This window comes from Chaetodon auriga, chromosome 5 (assembly GCF_051107435.1).
Source record: "Chaetodon auriga isolate fChaAug3 chromosome 5, fChaAug3.hap1, whole genome shotgun sequence".
Lineage (NCBI taxonomy): Eukaryota > Metazoa > Chordata > Actinopteri > Chaetodontiformes > Chaetodontidae > Chaetodon > Chaetodon auriga.
Window position 1 is genome coordinate 23,409,960 of NC_135078.1, and position 21,920 is coordinate 23,431,879.

Sequence of the window (21,920 nt, forward strand, 5' to 3'; positions counted from 1 at the left end):
TCTGCACCTGTTTTATTCGACATTCACAAATAACACACACGCACAAAACAGAAATACACCGCTCAATTGAGTCAGCCCTCTCCCTGACTGTTATTGTGTTACGTGGTTTGACAAATGGCCCTCACCTTCACGGCGGGGCAGAGGGGAGCCGTTGATGGGTGCAGGAGTGCTGCTCTGAAGTGTGAGAGAGCACAGTTGGTTCCAGTGAGTGCCGACGAGTGGAGCGAACACCTGAGGACCCGACAAGAGGTCTCCTTCAATTTGTGCTGATGGCAAAAATAGAGACCTCGAAGCAGTTTGAGATCTACGATATAAATGTGACAGGGTCAGAGAAGAGGGTGATATTTTGCTAAGTGGTGGAATTTAACTAAGTACATTTGCTCAAGTGCTGCACTTAAATCCAAATCTGAGGTATTTTGAGCATTTCAATTTTATGCAGCTTTATAGTTCAAGTCCACTACATGTACTTTTTACTACAACGGTCTGACAGCTTTAGTTACTTTTCAGATTGCAATTACTCTTCCTGTCCAGTGAAAACCATGTATCTCCAGTTGTGCTGACAGTTGACAGTTCAGTTAAACTGAAGGTTTAAATGATCCTTTATGGGATGAGACCACTCTCCTGCTTCTCGAGATAAGTAAACTACTTATGGTCTTAGAGAATATGAGGCATTACTGTAGATTAAACTACCCAACTGTATGTAGTTAAATTAGCTCAACCCAAACATCTACAGCAGTAAAATGCAACACACACACGAATGCTGCAGTAATATTAATCCAAAAACATCAGATATAATAGTAAAACACTGACAGGGACCATTTTACTGCACAAAAAGTACTTTTACTTTCACTTTTGCTGATAATACTTGCAGGACTTTTACTTACAGTGGTGTATTTCCACAGTGTGGTATTTGTACTTTTACTTAAATAGAGGCTCTGAATATTCCCGCCACCACTAATATCTTGTGGTGAGTACTGGTATGCACAACTCTTCAGAACGAGTTCGCTGGCAGCATCAGAAGGTCAGTTCATGTGTGAGCGCAGCATACCGAAACACTTACATCACACCTTACATTTAACAAAACTGTGCACAGTATAAATTTGACTAGTACAGCTTTTAATCCAGCCACATGAGGACATCATAACCTTTGTTACAAATGTGGCTGAAAACACATTCAGTGCACAACTAAGAGAACACAAAAGTGATGTTTCACAAGATGGCCGTGAGTCATGTGAACCAGTAACACAAACCTTCACGGACGTCAGAGCGCGGCACCCTGACGGTGTTCACAAGAGTAGGTCACAGAACAGTCAGCGGCTTTTCACAACTCAATAAGTTACACCAATGAAATCTGTGACTCAGCCAGCGTTTCCCAGCAGTTACTCAAATCGTCTCCACCTATAGGCTGAGGGCGATAACGGATCAAACAGGACATACCTCAGCTGAATCATCACATCAGCCCAGAAAGGTCAACATGCCACTGTGAGTCACAGTCATTTACACAATGTTTTAGAAGAGGTACTTACAATCCACTGATCAATACGAGTGAAATAAAATGGATCTGTGATGAGAAACCGCTTCAAATAATGGAATAGATTCTGACATCTTTGTGCTGTAAAGTACACGATCACTTACTGATCTGATATTCCTCCTGAACATGGAGGGAAGTTCAGTGCTTACAGTTTTGCATACAGAGGAACTCCTCTGCCTGACATCAGCGTTAGTTGGCCGACAGTTGTGTTTACGTGCTGACTGGCTGCCAGGCCAACGCTCCCAGCTGTCCTCCCACCCAGCACACGGCCGCTCCCAACCCTGCAGCCGCCATCACGGCCAGGCTGGCCTTCAGCACAACGCCGGGGGATCTGCTGAAGCGGGCGGGGGCCATGCACGCCAGCATGGCCACGGTCACCGTCAGGGTGAACAAAATGGAGACGGCGGTGTTGATGGCCACTATCTGGCCAAACTTGGCAAAAGGCACAATGACACAGAAGAAGAGAGGGACTGTGGAGATCACTGTGGTGACGGCACTGGACACTATGGCAACGCCCACGTGGTTCACCGCCTCCAGGGTCCGCCTCTGCCTCTCAGCCGGAGGCTCCTGCACAGACAACACGGTTTAATAAGAAGAGAGTTTGTCTTTATTCATGAGCCTTCAGGGCGCTTCTCAATCTTAGTCATTAGCCTGTTTTAGCATGTGTGTAAAGAGAAGACGTGCTGTGAAAGTTTTTCCAATTGCTCATAATCACTACTGTGGAACTCCCATACCGAGTTATGAGCAGGCGTAGAGGGTGTGGACTGCCCCGCCAGCAGGTATCCCTCCACCACGTGGAGACAGTAATCCACAGAAGATCCCACAAGTATAGACAGAGAAATGGCCTCCACTGCTCCCATCTCCCAGCCCAGCCAGTACATGACCGCCAGCACCAGACAGATCACACCTGTCGAGGGCCAAAAGCTCAGAATTGCACACGCAGGCCTGAATGTTCAATTCTGAAATGCATTTCTGAGTGTCACTTCCAAATATACAACTTCATCTCTTACCTAGAATGGTTATGAGCACTGGCAGCAGCAGCAGAGGATGTGCAGTAAACACAGACACAGCTGCCACACAGATGGCCAGAGACAGCAGCAGACTCCAGAGGGCACTCTCCACACCTACAAACAGAGCAGAGAGCAGTGCACTCAGCTCTCACTTACTTCTGACAATTAATCCCTCTTCAGTTTGCAGGAAAAAAAAGCCACCGTTCACTTGCCTATGATTTCCATGAAGATCTGCTTCCAGTGCTCGCAGGTCTGGAAACCCCGCTGCAGAGCGGAGGACTGCGGGAGGGAGGCGAGCTGCTCCTGGATGAAGTTCTCCCACTGAAGGAAGTCGGAATAGGTCTGAAAGGAGGATTTCCCCTTGTATGTGGTCTTGGGAGAGCAGAGGTAGAGCGTTAGGCACGGCGACGACTGGATGTGAAGTGGAAATGTGCTGCTCTGTGATGCAGAGAGATGAAAAGCTGAGAGATGAAGGGACTTACGGACTCAAAGGCCATGGACAGCCAGCGGACTTTGCCTCCGTGCATCCCCACCGCTCCGTGGGAGAGCTGCCCCGGGAGGAGGTTTGGTTCAGGGAGCGAGTGACACTCAGGATGGAGCAGAGGCAGAATAGACGACAGTTTATTGCCTGAAGAGAACAGAAGAAACGATAGAGAAACCAGTGTAGTCTTGGGTCTTTTGTTTAAAAAGTGGCTTTAAAGATCAAATCAACTGATTTTTTTGTTGTTGTTGACCAATTAACTAATCAATTCATCAACAAACTGTTGATGACTGTCAGCCCTGTAAGGATTAATACTATTGCTTGTTGATATTTTGTTACCTGAAGGCAAACACTGTGCTCCTCCTGGCTTCACAAGTTGCTTGTTTGCACTGATCGCTTTGCAGATCTTGCAAAGGCGCCCCATTTCCTGGAAAATATCGAAGTCTGGATCCAATATAATGTTGCCCTTTGGAGAGAAGCAAACACCACATCAAACACATGAAAATCTAAATTACAAATCTGGCTCTGCTTTTTTTTCTGTTGTGTATTCAGATGTTCCAGCACAGGTGTGACCCTCACCATATCTCCGATAACGTGATTGTCCCTGCGTTCAGTTCGGTTGACTCCCAGGATGCCAAACACCACGAAAACCATCGCCCCGGTGTCGACCAGAGGACGCACCGCTGGGTGGCCACATACTCCGCCACTGCACGGGTTGAAGCCAAGCGTTTTGGATGGTTTCGTTTTGGCAGCAGATGAAGTATCTTTGAAAATAGAATCAGAGAAAAATCTCTAAACGGCATTTATTTATACAGTGTAAAAGCATATGTACAAGTGCTGTTGGAAATCCTCCAGAGGCCACTTTAACAAGCTACTTTTGAAAGCAGTGTCATATCGCTTCATTTTCTCTATTCTTAAGCCTCAATGACAATAAAGGACATAAAAAAGACATTTCACCAAAGTGACACATGCAGTGCGAAAATAGTTTTCCTGGTGGGCTAACACACTTTTCTTTATGATAATGATGCTTTCTGACACTGACGCTAGCTTGCTCACCACTGGGGAGAGGAGTATAAAAGGTTCCCTGTGTGGGTCCATCAGGCCCAGAACTGATGCCGCAGCCAGGAGGGTTGACACACACTCGGCTGGGATGAGGCCTCAGGCGGCACTGGGCGAAGTACAGCTTCCTAGGAGGAGAAAGCAGAGCTGAAATGACAGATCGTCCACGAAAACAACACAACAGTCTAACTTTGAATTTCCTCATCTGTGTTTTCACCTGCTGTGCTGCTGTGGAGACGATGCTCCATAAAAGGAAAACTCTGGTGTCCAGCCATGACGGGGGTCACATGAGGTGGATGTGATCATCCAGCTGGGGTACGGGTGGTACACATGGGAAACACACACTGTCATTCTGGTGGTGTAATTGCTGCGGGGCTGATTATAAGCCTATTCAGATGAAACAAAATTAGTTACAAGACGCTTTAGTGGTGCATATCACAGCTGGGAGACATAACGTTACAACTAATTATAGAAAACCATCATGTTTTTTGCTTCCTAACCTGAAATGACGGCAGCTCTCCATGCTCCGTGCTGCACAGTTTCCATGGGGAGGGAGTGCTGGTGTTAAGGGAGAAGCGGTAAATGGTTGTAGAGGCTCCGAGGTCCAACTTTGAAATGTACACTGTAAGTAAAGAGCCTAAAAAAGCAGTACAAAGTGCAATATTTTAAAATAGTGGAACAGGTTTTAAATAAGTAGAGGAGTAGTAGAGGTAGAGTAGAGGATTTTTATGTGATGAATGTTCTACCTGCTTGGTTCGTGCTTGAATTTGGTTTCACTGAGCTCCGGGGAACAGAGGTTGTTGTGCTTGGGTTCTGCTGATGTGCAGAAAACTTAAAAGCTGACGAGGAAGTGTGGGTGTACAAAGGGTGCGGCTTTTCCATGAACACACCTGCAGGACACAACGTGCAATTCAGATATTTGCTTTGGATACGGGAGGTTAACCGGTGAGCGGGCCTCCATCTCGGTCTCACCTGAGCACATGGGGCAGGAGATGCCTTGTCCGCTCAGGTTGCTCCTCAGAGCCAGCAGAGTCTGGAGGTTTGTGTCGCGGCGGAAAAGAAGGGGGGCGTGAGTGGCCGGCCTCAGGAGACAGCAGCAGCCGGCGGATAGGAGCAGAACCAGGAGGAAGACACCTGGGCCGACAGGAAGACAATGATAAACAACGGCAGGGAGGAGGGCCTGATGGAGCAGATAGAACAGCGCAGCAGCACGGATCAATTACAGTCACTCCTGAAAAGAGGCAGGATGAATACTTCATGATAGGCACTTGCTCTTCCTCTGACAGACTATATCCCCTCAGGCTGCACAGATTACAGCACCTCTTCAACAGTCTGAGCTCGAGGTTACTCTCATGGCTAAAACATTGATCAAAAGCTTGGCAGATAATATCAGCAAGAGCCAACATATAGAAGTTTTCTTGAGTATAAACTGATCTTGGCCATGGGAAAACACTCATGAGCTCTCAGAGTTTATATCAAATCTCACCTAGAACGGCTTTTCGTCGCTCCACTGCTGGCTCTGCCACTAAGTGCTTCAGGGCCCACTGGAGATTTGTGCTCACCACACCCACATGCCGCTGCCCTGAAGGGGACAGAGGTGTCTCCACTGACAGGGAAAGAATGGCTGCATCGCCGTCTGTATCACAGGAACCTGGCAGAGACAAAGACAGGGGCTTAGTGGTGCCTGGACGGCAGCTTTTCACAGCCTGGACTCGTTCCCTGTTCCCATTCTTCCCCCCCATCACTCATTCAATTCTAGGGAGATAATAATCTCACCTGGCTCCATCTCCACCGACAGAAGTGCCACATCATCGTCCTCATCTGACAAAGGGCCGTGGCTTGTTGACAGGCCTGAAAACAGCTTCCAGCTACAGAGGAAGGAGGAAGTTTAGGGAAAGAGACAGCTGAAGGGATTACATCTCGCCCGCGGTGTCGCACAGCATGCACAAATAACATCACACACAAAAGTAAGGAAGTAACGCCTTACCAATTCAACCAGGCATGTTCCTGAGGCTCCACACACTCGGTCCAGACACACAGGGCGGCTGGCATCAGGATGGACACCCAAAGCCAGCAGCAGCTGACAATGAGGGCCATGAATAGGCCGAAGTCATGCACGGCTGGGATCTAAGTGTCAGTTAAAGGAGGCGCAGTGTGAAGGACCTTGAAACATTCAATTTGTGCTTATCGCATAAAAACGCCTGTCTGCTGAGAGAGGCACTTCTATTCATCCTTAGCAGGGGAGTCACTTACACTTCCTGTGCAGATCCTATTAATGGTCGCATTTCTCTTGTGCGATTACCTGAGAGAAGGTGTTAGCCGCATAGGCAGCTGCAGTGGTGAAGGAGGTGAGGAAAGTGGCTCGGCCAGCTGTTTTAATTGTGTAGATCATTCGCTGCTGTGGCTGACGCAGATAAGACGCCTGTCTGAAGGTGCTGATGAACACAAATACATCATCCACCCCTGAGCAACAGTGAGAGAACAAAAGAGATGCCTTATTACATACAACAGTAAATGTACTGGAAAAGGGTGTTTTTTCAAGCTTTAAAGGCACAGTTTGACATTTTGGAAAACACATTAATGAAATATGAAACTGTTAGCTGCCTTAGCTTACTTAACAGCTGCTGGGGGACATTGCTTTATGGGGGTTTATGTGCTGGACTGTTTCTGTGCCTGCCGCTGTAATTTCCTGTCTCTGCTGGTCGCCCCACAGTGACTTCATGAATCTAGTGTTCTGACCAAAGCTCACTGCTGTATGGATTAAACAAATGAGATATCATGTGTTAATTTATAAGCTTCAGAGATTGGATTTTGGCACTGTTGCACAGAGCCACGCTAGCTGTTTCCCCCTGTTTCCAGTCTTTATGCTACGCTAAGTTGACTGTCTGCTGGATTTAGCATACAGACATGCGTGGTATTGATCTTCTAATCCAATTAAAAGAAAACCAGCAAGCGTATTTTCCAAAATCTCAAAATACTAGTGAATTTCTTCTCCCTTACCAATGCCAATAATAACAAAGGCAGCAACACCATTGAGGATTCCCAGGTACCTCACGCCAAAGACAACATGGTATAAGAAAAGAGCCATCAAGCAGCTCAGACCAATGCTAGCCAGCCCAAAGAATGTCAGAAACACTGCAGAGAGACAAGAAGAAACCATTCATATGCTGCCAAATACCTGACTGTGACAGTTTAGACATTGAGATGTGTACATGATGTGCAGGTGGAATAAGGAACAGGTCATACTGTACCAGAAAAGGAGGTGAGGACATACACGAGCACGGTGATGCAGGCCCCGCTGATGACAGCCAGCATCATATCATTGTGAAAGGTGTGTCTCACCTCGTCATCAAACAGCTCTGTCCCCCCGTACAGCACCTTCACCTGGCTGGCACAAGGGAAGCAGACACACAATAGTATCAGACTTCAACTGCAGTCACAGAAATAAATGGCTAATTCTGCAGCAATTTCCTCCTGACCTGGTGGACTGCTTAGCCAGGATGTCTGCATACTGAACCACAAAGTTTTTGAAGCGGGATCTTTGCTCGTCAGCTCGGTCCTGCAGGGAGTAGTAGGAAGGAAGAGGAGCGCCGAAGTGGATCTCACTGCGTAAGAGAGAGGAGGAGAGATGCTCAGGGGACAGACTCTCATCCACGTACCAGTAGAACTGTGGGTGGGTGATGGCCAGACTCAGAGAACCTGGGAATACATACATGGCAAATCAGCACTGTTAGGAGGACTCTCACAGGTATTCTTTTATGCTTGAAAGCTGTTTTTCCCCCCCACTTTCTTCACTGTAGACTCACCTTGAATATCAGCAAGATCTGGGCCCATGCCATCATAGTATATCTTCCCTCCCTTCTCACTGGGGTAGAGGTAAGACAGGAGCGAGCTGGGTGGGGAGCAGTAGGACGGCCCCAGCGGCAGATCCCTCAGCATCTCCAGAGGCTTCCAGCAGAACTGATGGAACTGCGGGTGCTGCATGAGCAGACGCTCCACGTGGTGAATCGTCTGCAGACGTTCTGGGGTGAAGATGTTGCGATCGCCTTCCCCTTGAGCTACAAACACAAGCTCGATCCTCCACAGAGCCTGGCTCTGTAAGTAGTAATTGGGGGCAAACCTGCGCCTCCTAATGAGCGGCAAAGTGGAATTTCCATCCCATGATCTCTCCTCGTCCTCCTCTGCTCTGTGATCTGAGTTCTTGTGCTTCCCCGGGTGCCCCCAACCCAATTCTGGCACTGTCCTTTCATCTCTGCCCACTGCAGCTCCTCTCTTCTGATCATCTGCTGCATGTAAAAGCTCGTTTTGAGGAGTGGAGGACCTTGTGCCCTCATTATCTGTCCTGTTAAACGCTCCCTGTCTGCCCAGCTTCTCCAGCAGGAGCTCCTGCAGGGCCTCAGACTCGCTGTTATCTAAGTCTCGCCTACGTCTGTCCCAGGACCCCAGCTGAGTCTTCACGGCGATGGTGAGGGCGTCAAAGCGCTCAGCAGAGAAGTGACTGTGAACCTCGAAGGCACTGTAGGACAGGTCTATGTCCAGAGGAGGGCAGTAGAGGAGCATGTAGGCAAAGAGGGCGCATGGTAGCAGGACAACTACCCCTAAAACCACTCCACTGGCACAGGGCCGTGTGTACACCCACGCCACCGCCCTCCACAGCCCACACACCCCAGCCTCCCCAGACAAGCACCCCCGCCCCGCCGCCTGTGCTGCTCCATCCTCTTCCTCCTCCTCACCTTCCTCCTCTCCCCAGCTGGCCTGAAACAGCAGCGGCTCATCCTCATCCATGCTGGCACCTGTCAGAGACACATAACACCACCTGATCACCGCTCGCTTACAGCACCACCCCTTCTTCTCCTCGGGCAGGTGAACAAGCATCAGACAAAATGAAGGACAAGGTAACTTCCAGCTGCACTCAGCGAGCGAGGACGTGAGAATTAAGTCCGTCCTCAAGCAGCTGTCAGCCAGGGCCCTCCATTGGCAGCTCACATGGAGAAAACTGACGAGGGGAGACCTTTTTTTCCTCAAGGGCTTATATGAGAAAACGGTTGGCTGAGTCCTGCTTTAAGATGCTGATCACAAGAGCTCGGGGGTGAGACAGGCTAAAGCTGTGATTTAATTCCTCTGTCTGTCGAGCCATTGTCACCCGGAGAGAGTCTGCTGGTGGCTCTGTACAAATCAGCAGTCAACGTAGCTGTGTCCACTCTGCAGCAAATTAAATCATCTCACTTGTCTAATTACTGACAAGAAGAGCAAGTGGGATACTAGACAAAGTTGCGGAGTAAGAGAGGGTTTATCTCTGGTGATGGGCAGCGTTTGACTAATATTGTCAATGGGTGCCACTCTTTGCCCTCCTCTTCGCACAAGCTGCTGCATTCAGTTTGCATTCAGGTGGCAGTGAGGCCACTAACTGCTGCAATTTATCTATTCTCTTTAGAACTGTGCTTTAAGGTCAGCCAGGTAAGACGGTGAATTTTGATTATGTGTAAAAGATAGCTGCGCTCAGCTCTGTAGCTGAAGTGAAAATCCATCCCAAAAAAAATGTGCAATTTACAAATTATACCATTTAATCGATATTTTTATAAAAAGAAAACATTTTTGAGTGACAAAACCAGGAGCTACAAATGAACTGGAGGCTTGCTGATTTATGAGATTTTTGTTGCTGTTCTTACACCTGAATAAACTTGCTGAAGAAGAAAATGTGCTCATGTCTGCTGCAGTGAAATCACCCTGTGTTCGGTCACAGTGTCCACAAAGTCACTCTCCGGCTCACTGATAATAGATGCGTTTCATGGCCACATCATTATCAGCCTTAGCTCTATAGTTTCTCACTCTCTGATAGTTTTTAATGTTCCCAAATGTCCACAGGACTTACATATGCTAATGCAACTTTATGCAGGATTTTTCTTTTTGCAGAAGAGATAAGAAAGCCTGTTGAGTTGATGACCAAGAGCTCCGCTGTGTGTAATGCTCTGTGAAAAAGGGCCTATTTTGGGCCATTTTTTAATCTGCACAACACTTTTATTAATCACCATGTCATCTTACCGCACCGACAAGGGCACCAGTGCACCTTTTAATGGGAGAGCGGCAGACCAGCACCTGCCCACGCAGTGTGAACATCAACGTCCTCCTCTTTTGGAGGACAAATTCATTAATGGTGTTGGGAAAGTTTGGTTTTAAAGTGTGAAAGCAGAGAACAAAATATGCAGCCTCAACAAAATCACCTAATTATATTCAGTTACTTCTGGATTACAGTGCCTTATATCTCTATAATACCGAGGGAAATAATGTGTTCCAATTTACAGGCTGTACATTTGGAGCAGCATCACTGCTTATCTGCAGCCATCATTTCCAAATGAGCACTATTATGCTGTTCTCTGTAATGTCATAATGCAATCTGCTTTTCCCCCTTCAAACGTTTTTCTGTCCAAGTAATATATGACAAATTATGTGACCAATCTCTCACATAAATGTGTGAGATATAATCATGCATTTATAGTAAATGAAATGGAATACAGCTGCTAATTTTGCTAATTAGATTACTGTAATCCTGTTACATTCCATCTCTGCCTCTCCAGCTTGTTTTGATGATGGTGCTTTCATCAACACAAGATGAGAGGAGGCACGCAGGGAAATATGATGAGAGGAGTGGAATGGAGGAAAAGGGGGAAAGAAGAGCCCGGGGAATGACTGAAGACACACAAACACAAACACACACCACAGCCGTCACCCTTCAAACACCAGCACCTCAGGAATCTGTGAAAAGAAATTGGGCTTTTCTGCTGTTTAACATTCATGGAGAAAAAATCTAAACGAGAGGACCATCGGCACATCTCCACAGCTCCATTTCTGTGTCCGTTTCAACATCAAAACAGGCTGATTAGTGATGCAGATGTCAAAGTCTGACAGTCTGAGGAACTCATTAGTGACTGATGGGCAGACAGAGCGCTTATCAGACAGTGAGGCTGAGCTCTGTGCTAACCGTCTATCGCCTACAACAGTGCACCTTGAAACAGACAGCATGCAGGTACAGTGGAGCAAAGATAACTACAGTGATGCACGGCCTCAGGGACGCATCCTTTTCTCTCGTCTTGATGAGGCTGACGCGTCTTCGCATCCAAGAACATTGCACCTCATGCACAATAATTATGAGCGGTGTACAGCTGCATAGCACTGCGAGCAGTGCAGAGCCTGGTATAACTAATGTGTTTACAAGCTCCCAGAATTGTTCATTCAAGATCAGGAGTGCACAGTAGATTTAAACCCCGTGCAGGTGTGGATTAAAAATAGGACGTAATTTTGCATCCTGCTTTCTGTATTTATTGGAATAAAAGCTGTTCCCCATATGGCTCGGCCTATATTAGAGCTATGATATTCTTAATAGTGAGGCTGTGTTTCTTTGTCTGTAGTGTAGTTTCAAACTCAAAATCGAGGCAGAGAAATGCACTGATGCCTGAAATGAACATCTACTTGCAGCTTTTGAGGTATGAAATCTTGTGTTTATCACTTGAAAGATGAATCTGCTCTTGGATTCTCTATGCTGTGTGAGTGTGTATTGGATAAACTTGCCTTTCCTCACAAAAAAAACAACTCAATTTTGAAGTTTGTGTGTAGCTTTTTCTATTGAATTCTCTTTAAACAAGTGCTGCCCAGGTGGCCACACTGTACCTGCCTGCCTGTTTGAAGTACAGCAGCTGTATCTGATGGACCGTGTTGTGCAGCACAGAGCTGCATTTGGGCTGTCTCGTGTGTCGTGCTCAGCGAGTTGTGAGCAGAAAAAGGAGGGTGAACCATAAGCTCCACTCGACTGTGTATTTTTTCCTCCTATAAAGACGTGCATAAGCTGAGTGTCAGCATTTCCTTCGCTTCGTCTCTGGATTGTGTCTGGTAGGTGAGGTGGCAGCTCTGAGCAATCCCAGCCTGCTGTGAGCCTGAACCATCACCTATAATCATCTCTCTCGTCCCTCCTTTGGGCTCGCCATCCCTCGCTCTCTTGCCCTTTTCCTCCCTGCTTCTTCTCTGTGTCTCTATCTTGTCCACAAAGGTGAAAGATTTGTAAGCTTCATTGCTGACAGCAGCTAAAAATACCCCCCAGTTTATCTCCTCTCCATCTCATCCAATATGGATATCACATGCTGCCTCTTGCCCCACACACATTCATCCTGGTGTAAACTCAGCCAGCATACCACCTCATTTAAAGGAGCATTGATTTCAGCACTGGTGCTCTATGAATATATTCCTTATTCATGAGTGCTCGGCAGTGTGTTTGTAGCGGACGTGCCTTCTGTTCTTTACGCGCAGTAAATCCGGAGTCAAGTCAAACTCTCGGGATATATTTGCACCTAACAGCGGTGTTCATTTTCTTATTGTCGGTGAATTCGCACTGAAGAGAGCGCAAAGCTCTGTGCACAGTGCGTGAAGCATCCTGGGGCCGCACCATGCAATTTCTCTCACTCTCCTGAATAAGACGGAATGCATAAGCCACATTGTACAGTGTTTTTTTTCCCTGGCAGCATATAAACAACGCATATTCAAACACACAATGGAGCCGAATTCCCAAAACTTATCTGCTTCAGAGTTACTCTGATGAACAATGCTTGCGCTCCATGCTGCCTGCAAGCAGTCAGGATGAGCTTTTATTGATTTGTTTGACTTTCTCTGCCATCCTCCAGATAACTGCACAGATTGGCGCCCCCGGTAATTAATACGTTTATCAACTAATCGGGCAAAAACAAAAGCATCCCTATCAACGCGAATGTAACAGTGAGGAGACTCTTACCTGAGGCTGAGGAGGCGAGAATTACAGGTGGTGCGACCAGGCCTACCGGGTCCACATGTAATGGGCTCAACTTGCGCTCTGCAGTTTCATCCCATCCATGCTCTGGTGTGGAGGGAGAAAATCTAATTTACTGCTTTATTGTCATAGTTAATAACTCATCAAGACAAAGAGACACCAAGGGAACCTTCATAAGAGAATGACAGGCAAAAATCCACTTTCCCCCCCACACACACTCTGAAGGAATCCTCTAATCTCAGCAGTTGATAATGTGTTGTTTTCCTCTCCTTTTATGCGCCCCGGTCCTTCCTCTCGCTCCTGCGCCCTCCCCTCCTCTCTTACCCGGTTGTCCAGGCGACAGAGTCAGCGAGAGACATTTCTTCCCAGAAGCTCCTCTCTCTCCCATGGCTTTGTTCAGCTCGCTCTGCTGGCTGGCTCACCGGCGGAGGAGAGGCGAGGAGGGGGATGCGGCGCAGAAATCCCTGCAAGCCGCTGCTGGACGGCTGGAGAGCCTGCAGGGACTTTGGAGATGAAACGCAGCGTGCTTTGGAGTGGCTTCACATGAATTCAGCTGGATTTATGTGGGCAAAAATGATGCACCGGTCATGATATTTCAGCACAGCCCCCTCCCTTTCTGCCAGAGTTGGTATGGTCTATTCTAGTCTCAGTTGGTGGAGAGGTGGGGTTTGTTAGACGGGGGTGATCAGAATAACTGGCTTCAGTGGGAGACAAAGTACAGGCAATTTAAAATAATCACCTGAAGTAAGAGTTTATTAGCTTGTAGTTCATTTTCCTTTATGGAGCACGGTGCTCTCTCACCGGATGACATGAAGCTCAGCAATCCAGCTCTCTGCTGGAGATGCAACCTGATTGCTGTGTGTACCACTAACACTGGGGTTTGGAAATTCAGCACTGATTCGACTCATCTGTTTGTCTTGTTGTGCCAATAAATGCTCTCTCCTGGACTGTAGTGCCCCCGCTCGCTCTCATCTGACATCAATGACCTGCTCTCCTCTCTTCCTGCCACATTCAACCCATCCGACAGCTCACTTCTCAACCTGTGCGCAGGTTGAACTTGGATTGCCTTCACAAGAAAAGGTAATAATCCATCATCCAAATGGGAGCGGATGACTGAAGCTTCACCCTCTGTAGCTCTTTGTACAGCAGCTGGTGCAGTGTGGAGGCAAACACAGCGAAAGCCGGTTTGGAGTCTGCTGCTCATTGTCACTTGTTAGTATGAATGTGTGTGAGTGTGTGTGTCTGTTGGCACCCTTCAGGACACTTTGTCTCCATCCTGTTGATGCAGCTGTGACAGATCCCTCTGACCAAACAGACTTTTTCAGTCACTTGAGATCAATAAAGTGAAGCAGTGTGAGTCTAATCACATCTATTGCCACGGCACCGTGGCAGACGACCAGATTTATGAAAACTGATCAATGGTTATAGCTGCATGTCGTCAATAACGCCCAGACAGACTGCGTACAGTGTCCTGTGTTCGGGTTTAATGAGTCCCTCCGATCTCACCACACTTCATTCAGTAAACATGTATCACAAGTATTGGCAGGCAAGAACTCAGAGGCAGTTGACAAATATTAATAATAATATACATTTAAATAATACAAAATATACATAAATCAGCCATTCATACATACACACACATGCACACTGAGCACACACATGCAAACTTACACTGGGCTTTGGGAAACAGAGACAGCAGGTTGTGTTCGCTCCCTGAAGTCAGAACAGTTACTGTGTGATGGTCCCATTAAGGCAGGTCTCCCTTAAATAGCCTAATTTTTAGGATATACTATTTGTTTTGGCTATGGGAAAATTTTTGAGGAATCTGCCAGAACGAGAAGAAGTTAGGAAAAGATGGAAATAATTTCTCACAGCATGCAATATTACACAATTAAATGATAATTAGCACAGAGGCAAAAGGCCCCGGCTGACTTGAGATTATCTATGTTCACAGCTGGGAATAACCTGCATGAAGGAAGTATCTGCATACTGAGTGTCTTGTACTTGGGCAGTATCCTCACTAATGGACAGGGACAATGACAGGGATCTATCTATCTTATATCTCTGTACCATTAAAAGTGGAAAATGGTGAAGAATTGGTTCCAGGAAATGAAGAGAGGCCACAGAACATTACACTCCTATCATCTGGATCTGAAGTCTAACAAATGATGGAGAACCCCACCCTAATAACAGAATCTCCTGCCTATTCTTATGCATTTTAATTAGTTTGCTTGATGCTATAATATACAAACGCTACATAATACAGTTGTCCAACTCCATGTGGGAGTCTCCTACATACCTAACATAAACTGAGGAAAATATATGTTGGGAATGTTTGGTCTCTTTGTTTATGACTACACACAAAACAAGAAAATCAGTGCAACAGTTGATAGTATAAATGGGCTGATATGTGAATGCGAGTCTGGAAAATAAACCTGATATTGATTAGCACGACTGAGCTGGAAAAACAATGTGCAGTCATCCTGTAATTTCTGCACATGGCTGTGGTCTGTCTTTAGTGTTGCACTGCAGTCGGCACTGATTGAGCTGGATTTTTACTTCATTTCAACCATTTCTGGTGAGTGCTCCAACAAAGGGGATTACAGTTGGAACACATCTAATCTCACATAATTTTAGCACCTGCTAAAGGGGCTCAGAGGAAGCCCAGTATTTGGACACTGTACAGTGTGAACACATTTTGATTCAAAAAACACCCTAGAGAACAACTTACATACCTCACATATAATTTAGATTTTACATTTACAGCAACAATTTAATGACCCAACAAACATTTTGTCACAAAAAGATTTTGTTCGCGGCTGCGTCTTTCTTATTGCCACTTTGCAATAACACTTTCGGCCTGAGTGTTTGATTAACGTCCGTCACTACACAGCGTTCACAGTGAGAAGCAACAGCCCTGGTGTATTGATCAGGGCGACGTCTGACGAGGAAAAGTAGATCTAAATGTGCTATGGTCATTGGTCCATGAGAAAACTGTGGTACTGCCACACACACACACACACACACACACACACACACACACACACACACACACACACACACACACACACACAGTCTCTCTGTGCTGTAAACTCTCACACACTCTCACACTCTCAAAGCTGTCCTACGACAAGGGAATTGCTCGTTTCCTCCGGCTACCACAGATGAGTTTCCCGGATCTCAGAGATGATGTTATTAGCTTTTTTGAGCGCCTGAGAAGGGGGGAAAAAAGAGGGTGGTTAAATCAGCGGCCTTAAAGTAATAGATGAAAGAAAAAGAAAGTCTTGCTTTTCTTGATGTTCAGAACCTATCCAGAGAACAAAAGCATCAGCCAATTTACCTCGAGCATCTGAGCAACCTCGGTCCGCTGCTGTGCCGTGTCCTGTGACTCAATGAGCAGCTCCTGCAGCAGAGGCTGTTTGTAAAGCTGACCCACCAGCTCACTCTGCAGATGCTCTTTCACAAAGTTCACCAGGAAGTGCATCACTGTCTTGGGCACACTGCAACACACAGCCCCGGGAGAAGTGAGAAAATGAGCATAAACAACAACTGAGCTCAGCAATAGACAAAGAAGGGGGGACGGGGGGAGTGTGTGCCCCCCAGGTGTTCTGGACTCGTTCCAGCCGAACCTGTCCTGGATGCTTTTACGGACAATGAGGAAGTAGCTCTTGATGAGGCGCTGGATGACCTCACAGTCCCTCTGCTCCCTCGCACTCAGCTTGCGGGATACAGGCACCGCCTGGCAAAGAGGGGCAAAGTAAAATGTTGACGGTGTGCAATGTATTCACTGCTAAGTGGTTTGTCCTCCTGCTAATCCCACCACTCACTGTGTCGAGGAGGTTAATGGCCTGGCCTTTGCTTGGGCTGCCAAAGCCTGCAGCCGGGGTTTTTTCTTCTGCAACCTTCTCGTTCTTCCAGCGCTTCCCTCCATCAAGGGCCTCTGCCTGACAGCAAGAAATCCGAGGAAGTCAGAGGGTCAAAGCAATTTTGGCTGAGCCTAGAATCCCACTACAAACTTTGAATGAGGCTGTACTGTTTGGATGTGAAACATAATGTTTAAGGCTTTAGAGGACATCTTCTGCTGTTTACCCAGCAGAATAAATGATAAATGTTAGTACCTGCTGTAAGGGACAAATAACTACCTGCTGACTGTTGACAGATGCTGAGACCTGCGCTGCATCAGTAAAGTCTGGATGTTTTGTGTTGATGTAGGCGAGCTCTATTGCTACTAAATTGTGCACCTAAAGGAAAAAGGCAGAAGAAAATACCACAGGAAGTTAACAGGACTTGGCCGTTAGTCATTATAATTAGCATGAAAGATCATCTTAGCTAAGCCGTGGATTACCATTTCATTAGTAATCGGCAAGCGCTTTCTCAGTAATCCAGTCACTACTTCCACGATGGAATCGTGCAGTTTGGGGAATCTGAGAAGCTCCTTGCAAACACAAAGACATATTTCATTAGCATGGTGTTTTCATAATTAATGCTAATGCTAATCAATGCTAATTAACATCTGTTGGCTAACCTGCGTGCTGAAGGAGGAACAGTGCTGGATGATCCTCTGCAGCTCTTCATGAACAAGCTCTACACAGCGCAGACTGGGCTCCTCCAGCCGCTTAATTTGACGCTTCACCAGCAACTCAAAGGATACCTCGGGCACAAAAAGCGCTGGCCGCGGACCCTGCAGGGCAAATCACACATACACAAATACTATTCTATTATTTACCTGCTCTTCTGCCAAATGAGGGAACTTGACTAGAATTTGGATTAAACAAATTCAATCAGGAGAGGCTCACCGTAGCATTGCGGATGGCAGTGAGGATATCGAGCTCAGTCAGTCCTCCCAGGGGGTCGATGGACTGCAAAGTGCGGCCAAAGGTCTCATGGAATATGTAACAGATCCGAGCACCCCCGCAGCTGTAGAAGAGACGGGTACAGCTGTGACACCTACGCGGTTTCTCAGTGCTGTGTGTCAGCAAAGTTAATCGCACCAAAATTGAATGCAGTCAACCAAAAAAGGTCAATATTTGCTCGCTACATATTTACATGAATTAATTGCCTCGTGGTAAGAGAGCTGTAGAGACGAAGGTGCCAACAGAAGATGCTGATACTACTTCAATTTAAAATTAACATGCCCCCAAGGACATTACCCTCATGGCATACACTGTGAACCGATGTAAATAAAATGCTGAGTTGTGCAACAAAAGTACTAAATTAGATGAGAAGAAATTTGAGACAAACTAAGACATGAAAGATGGCTGCTTTCATCATAAAAACACCTGCTTTTCAATAAAGATCCTGCTGCTGTACAGAGGTCAGACTCACAGCTCTGACGTCTGGATGTATCTGGCTGTTCCCTCGATGGTGTTGCAGTAATCGCTGGCAAACTTGGTGACAATCTGCAGCAGGGTGGCACTGTGGTCTTCTACTGGCTGGCCATAGCTGTTGAGCCGTGCCTGGTACTGGGAACTCAGCACGGTCACTCGGGTTTTGAGGTCTGGCAGGCAGTCCCGGATGTGGTGCATGAGCAGCCTGCTGAGAGTTTTGGCCAGATAACGTGAGCCGGCACGGGAGGCGAGCGAGGGGTAGTGGCGCTGCAGGAAAGCCTGCTCATCCCTCATTGAGTCCTCCAGGCTCTTCTTGGTATTAATGTCATGCTGGCTCCTGGGTGGATCACCAATTAGGGAGAGAGAGGGAGTGCAGTCAGATGATCATGATATGAACAAATTGTCACCTGCACTGTGAAGCTAAAAAACATTACAGAGCAAAAAATGCAACCAACTGTGCATTATTGCAAACCTGTTAACCACCCCGATAATCCCAAGTCTGACTGGAATGACTCGACCCAGAAGGACCTCAAGAGCATCAGTGCCGGCATCCATCAGGTCCAGTTTGCTGACCACCAGAAGCGTTCGACGACCTGATGTACACAAACACAGACTTTTGATTATATTTTTAAGAGCAGTTAAATTTAGTTTTTCATCATATATTTTGAGAGAGACAGGAGGGAAGCATACAGTAGGGCATCATAAAAGAAAATATGGAAACAGGTCTCTGATGGGACAAGACTGAGGCCAGCAGGGAAACATTTGAGCCAAGATACAGACTGGCACTCTATCAAAGTGTACATTAGGCATTTTAAGGCCATGCTGCCAACCTCCCAGACAATTATTACAGGCAGACTATCATCATCCATCAATCTAGGCCTCAGAGTGCAAAATGATGGCAACAACCATATTCTAAGCAACTGTTAACTGTAAGGATGCTGTTAGCAGTAAAGACTGGCAGGTCCAATAGCCTAAAATGACTTCAATTCCTCATGCACATTTAATAATTTAAAATGCGTTTCTACTTGAAGCATGTTATGTAATAAGCACCGATGGAGAGGAAAGAAAATGAAAATTAAATCTGAGGAGAAGAGGCGCCTGTGTACAAAATGTCCTACCATCTGGATCAACCTCACGAGCCAATTTCAGTGCATCAGAGGTGGCCAAGTCAGAGTTGGCAGGGGACACCGCGAGGATGAGGGAGTTTGGATTGGAGATGAAGGACAAGATCATCTCTTGTACTTGAGCCTCAATGTCCTCTGGCTGGTCCCCAACAGGAACCTGAGGCAACAACAATGAGCAGCCAGCGTTACTGTAAGCACAGCACAGATGGGCTGCTGCTGTGAATCGGTGATGATTGTGGATATGAAGAGCAATCAGCATTAATCATAATCTAGTGCCATTAAGTTTGCACACATGAAACAAAATCACCATCCCAGTCAAGTGGCTGAGTTTACCTTAGTAATTCCAGGTAAATCAATCAGGGTGAGATTAAGGACTTTGGGCGAGAAAATCTTCAAATATATGGGCTCAGCAGTGATTCCCTGGAGGATGTGAAAAAAGGAAAGAAATCGCATGAATGCAGTGTAAAGAGTTAAATTCAAGGCACCACTGAGTTTACATTAACGCTTTCTTTTCACCTTGTTATCCCCAGAACTGCGCTCAGTCTCTGATTCTATTTCCCGACGGATTTCCTGAAAATCTGTGAAGATCTGTCAAAAAGGTGAGAGAATGATGCATCACATAAACTTAGCACATGATACAGGACAAAGGCAACACCCACATCATTTGAATCTTTCAGATAAATGTACCTGGTTCTTGCAGTGCAGGAATGTACCCCACTCTTCAGCTTTGACACCTGAGCAAACCACAGCAGAGTGAGTGTAAGTCATTTTACAGTGAGAGTTTGGAAAGAAATTATGAACTGGAAAAAAAAAATTACAAATGGACTTAAATCATGCTTGACAGAAAGATGAAGATCAGAAAGAAAAAATGTATGAGAGAGTTCACAAGAGAAATGATGAGGCTAAACAAAGACAAGTCCAAGCAGAGCAAATATACAGAGACCTGGGTAGCTGTTTTGGGCATTTTGTTTTACCCCATTGCCTGAAAAAGTAGTGAATAAGAAGAGGAAGAAAGACTGCATGTTAGCAAAGAAAGACCACGGCTCTACAAGAAGTAGCTTGCAGTACAAACAGTGAGAGGAAGTGCCATGTCTAAGTGCTAATCACATAAACTACATCAAGCAGACCCCATGCCTAGACAGAATCAACCAACCTGCTGTCCTACTTTTAATACGTTGATATTCAGTTTATCCTTTCTTGTGCCAAAACTTGATTGTGCATTTTCAGGGACAATCAAAACAACTCCCCTCCTGTTAAAAATCTAAATAAATGCGTAGGTACCGCTCTCGATCTTCAGTCTCTCCTTCAGAGGGGCAACATTAATAAGCTGCAACACGAGAGGTCTCCTTGTGACTATTCCTGATCCCCGAGGCAAGAAATCCCATCCAACGAGGCTCTCCAGCACAGAGCTCTTTCCACTGCTCTGTTACGGCACACAATGAAAGCAATTTAGCAAAGTTTCAAGCAGCTCTGACACATTCAGCTTCTATCTGTGCACTGCAGACACATCAGAAATACATTAAAAAATACAGACGTACAATTTCTCTTCAAATCAAAAACTTTCGTAACAGCAGTGCAGTTCAGGCAATGGTTACAGATGATGGGTAAGTTTATAGTTCAGCTCTTAATTGTGTGTATGGGTGATTTTTCCTGGCTGACCTGAGATCCGACCACGACAATCTGAGGAAGCTGTATGATCTCTGCACCCACGGTGAGGAAGACCTCCTGCAGCCGGTTGATGGTGGGAATGAGAGTCTCCATCCTTCCAGCAGACTCGGCACACCTACTAAAACAGAACAAACATGAATGGACAGAAAGAAATCACAAAAAAAGAAACTCAGATGCCGTCAAATCATACTTAAAGTTGAATAACTAACGCTAAGAAACTGCTATTCCTAGAAGCCCAATGAGAATAAAGTTGGCTGCAATTTACTCTGAGCAAGAAAAACAAAAACAACACCGTGTTGGATAATTGCGACTACAGCTGGCAAATATATATATATATAAAAAATCTGTTTTTCCTCCCTGAGGACAGTAACGCTGTTGCTTTCCCACAGGGAAAAGTGATGCTGAGGAGAGGGGTGTTACCCCAAGCATCAGACCAGCCCTGTGCCGAATCCTCCCCGATCACACACTGGAAAACCGACCATTAGTTATCAATCATGTCGCTGTTGTAATGTCCATTGTCTAAGTTACATGGCAACAAACGATGTAGCAGCACAGGCCGAAAGGCTCGGTATTATCAGCTAATGTCAGCTAGCCGAAGCTAATTAGTAAATCCAGGAAGTGAGAGAGATGTGCTAGCTTTGTGCTAAAGCTAGCTTAGCCGCTGGTACAACCCACACTCCATTGTGACCTTACCGATGTTCAACAAATGTTATCCTTCCTTATCCGATGTGCCTATCCTTCATAGTTCGTGGAACAAAAGGGCGAACGTCAAAAACACTGCATTTTGTCCAAATTGTCTTTCAAAATTAGCAGCTAAAAAAATAACCGTCAGTTTACAACACCGGCGGTATCCGTATTACTCTTCATTAATCCGATTGGCCATAAAATATGAGTCACGGCCGTTACCGTCATCTGATTGGTCGACACGA

General features: G+C 46.2%; 2 protein-coding genes across 5 annotated transcripts; both read right to left on the reverse strand.

Annotated features, from left to right (window-relative positions):
- Positions 1-2: 2 nt before the first annotated feature.
- Positions 3-13,261, reverse strand: disp3 (dispatched RND transporter family member 3). 2 transcript variants are annotated; one of them, XM_076730646.1, is made up of 22 exons: positions 13,197-13,261; positions 12,858-12,959; positions 7,888-8,874; positions 7,561-7,780; positions 7,333-7,469; positions 7,082-7,216; positions 6,384-6,544; positions 6,069-6,208; positions 5,858-5,949; positions 5,568-5,732; positions 5,054-5,215; positions 4,828-4,971; positions 4,582-4,718; positions 4,299-4,468; positions 4,079-4,209; positions 3,602-3,786; positions 3,362-3,488; positions 3,024-3,169; positions 2,754-2,913; positions 2,542-2,655; positions 2,266-2,438; positions 3-2,098 (listed from the first exon to the last, which is right to left on the reverse strand). In XM_076730646.1, exons 1-22 carry the CDS (start codon positions 13,258-13,260, stop codon positions 1,742-1,744), a joined length of 4,209 nt encoding a protein of 1,402 aa, XP_076586761.1. In that variant the 5' UTR covers position 13,261; the 3' UTR covers positions 3-1,741. The 2 variants fall into 2 exon arrangements, with proteins under 2 accessions (XP_076586761.1, XP_076586763.1); XM_076730648.1 differs by lacking the exon at positions 13,197-13,261 and adding an exon at positions 13,091-13,173.
- A 1,073-nt stretch (positions 13,262-14,334) lies between these two features.
- Positions 14,335-21,868, reverse strand: LOC143320747 (dynamin-1-like protein). Of its 3 annotated transcripts, none has more exons than XM_076730640.1 (18): positions 21,685-21,868; positions 20,983-21,109; positions 20,605-20,746; positions 20,267-20,305; positions 20,011-20,057; positions 19,840-19,911; positions 19,657-19,743; positions 19,318-19,480; positions 18,672-18,792; positions 18,198-18,536; positions 17,669-17,789; positions 17,398-17,553; positions 17,218-17,307; positions 17,015-17,113; positions 16,700-16,816; positions 16,502-16,611; positions 16,213-16,372; positions 14,335-16,084 (listed from the first exon to the last, which is right to left on the reverse strand). In XM_076730640.1, exons 2-18 carry the CDS (start codon positions 21,082-21,084, stop codon positions 16,028-16,030), a joined length of 2,022 nt encoding a protein of 673 aa, XP_076586755.1. In that variant the 5' UTR covers positions 21,085-21,109; positions 21,685-21,868; the 3' UTR covers positions 14,335-16,027. The 3 variants fall into 3 exon arrangements, with proteins under 3 accessions (XP_076586755.1, XP_076586756.1, XP_076586757.1); XM_076730641.1 differs by having other exon boundaries at positions 20,983-21,106; positions 21,685-21,849; XM_076730642.1 differs by lacking the exon at positions 20,267-20,305.
- Positions 21,869-21,920: the final 52 nt, after the last annotated feature.

Coding starts and splice junctions, on each gene's coding strand:
- disp3 (XM_076730646.1), bottom strand. CDS start 13,260: ATGGGAGAGAGAGGAGCTTCTGGGAAGAAATGTCTCTCGCTGACTCTG. Junction 5,950..6,068: donor GAACATGCCTGGTTGAATTG/GTAAGGCGTTAC, acceptor CTTCCTCTGTAG/CTGGAAGCTGTTTTCAGGCC. Junction 2,099..2,265: donor CTACGCCTGCTCATAACTCG/GTATGGGAGTTC, acceptor TTGTCTGTGCAG/GAGCCTCCGGCTGAGAGGCA.
- LOC143320747 (XM_076730640.1), bottom strand. CDS start 21,084: ATGGAGACTCTCATTCCCACCATCAACCGGCTGCAGGAGGTCTTCCTC. Junction 16,373..16,501: donor CGTAAAAGCATCCAGGACAG/GTTCGGCTGGAA, acceptor TGTGTGTTGCAG/TGTGCCCAAGACAGTGATGC. Junction 16,085..16,212: donor AGGTTGCTCAGATGCTCGAG/GTAAATTGGCTG, acceptor CCCCCTTCTCAG/GCGCTCAAAAAAGCTAATAA.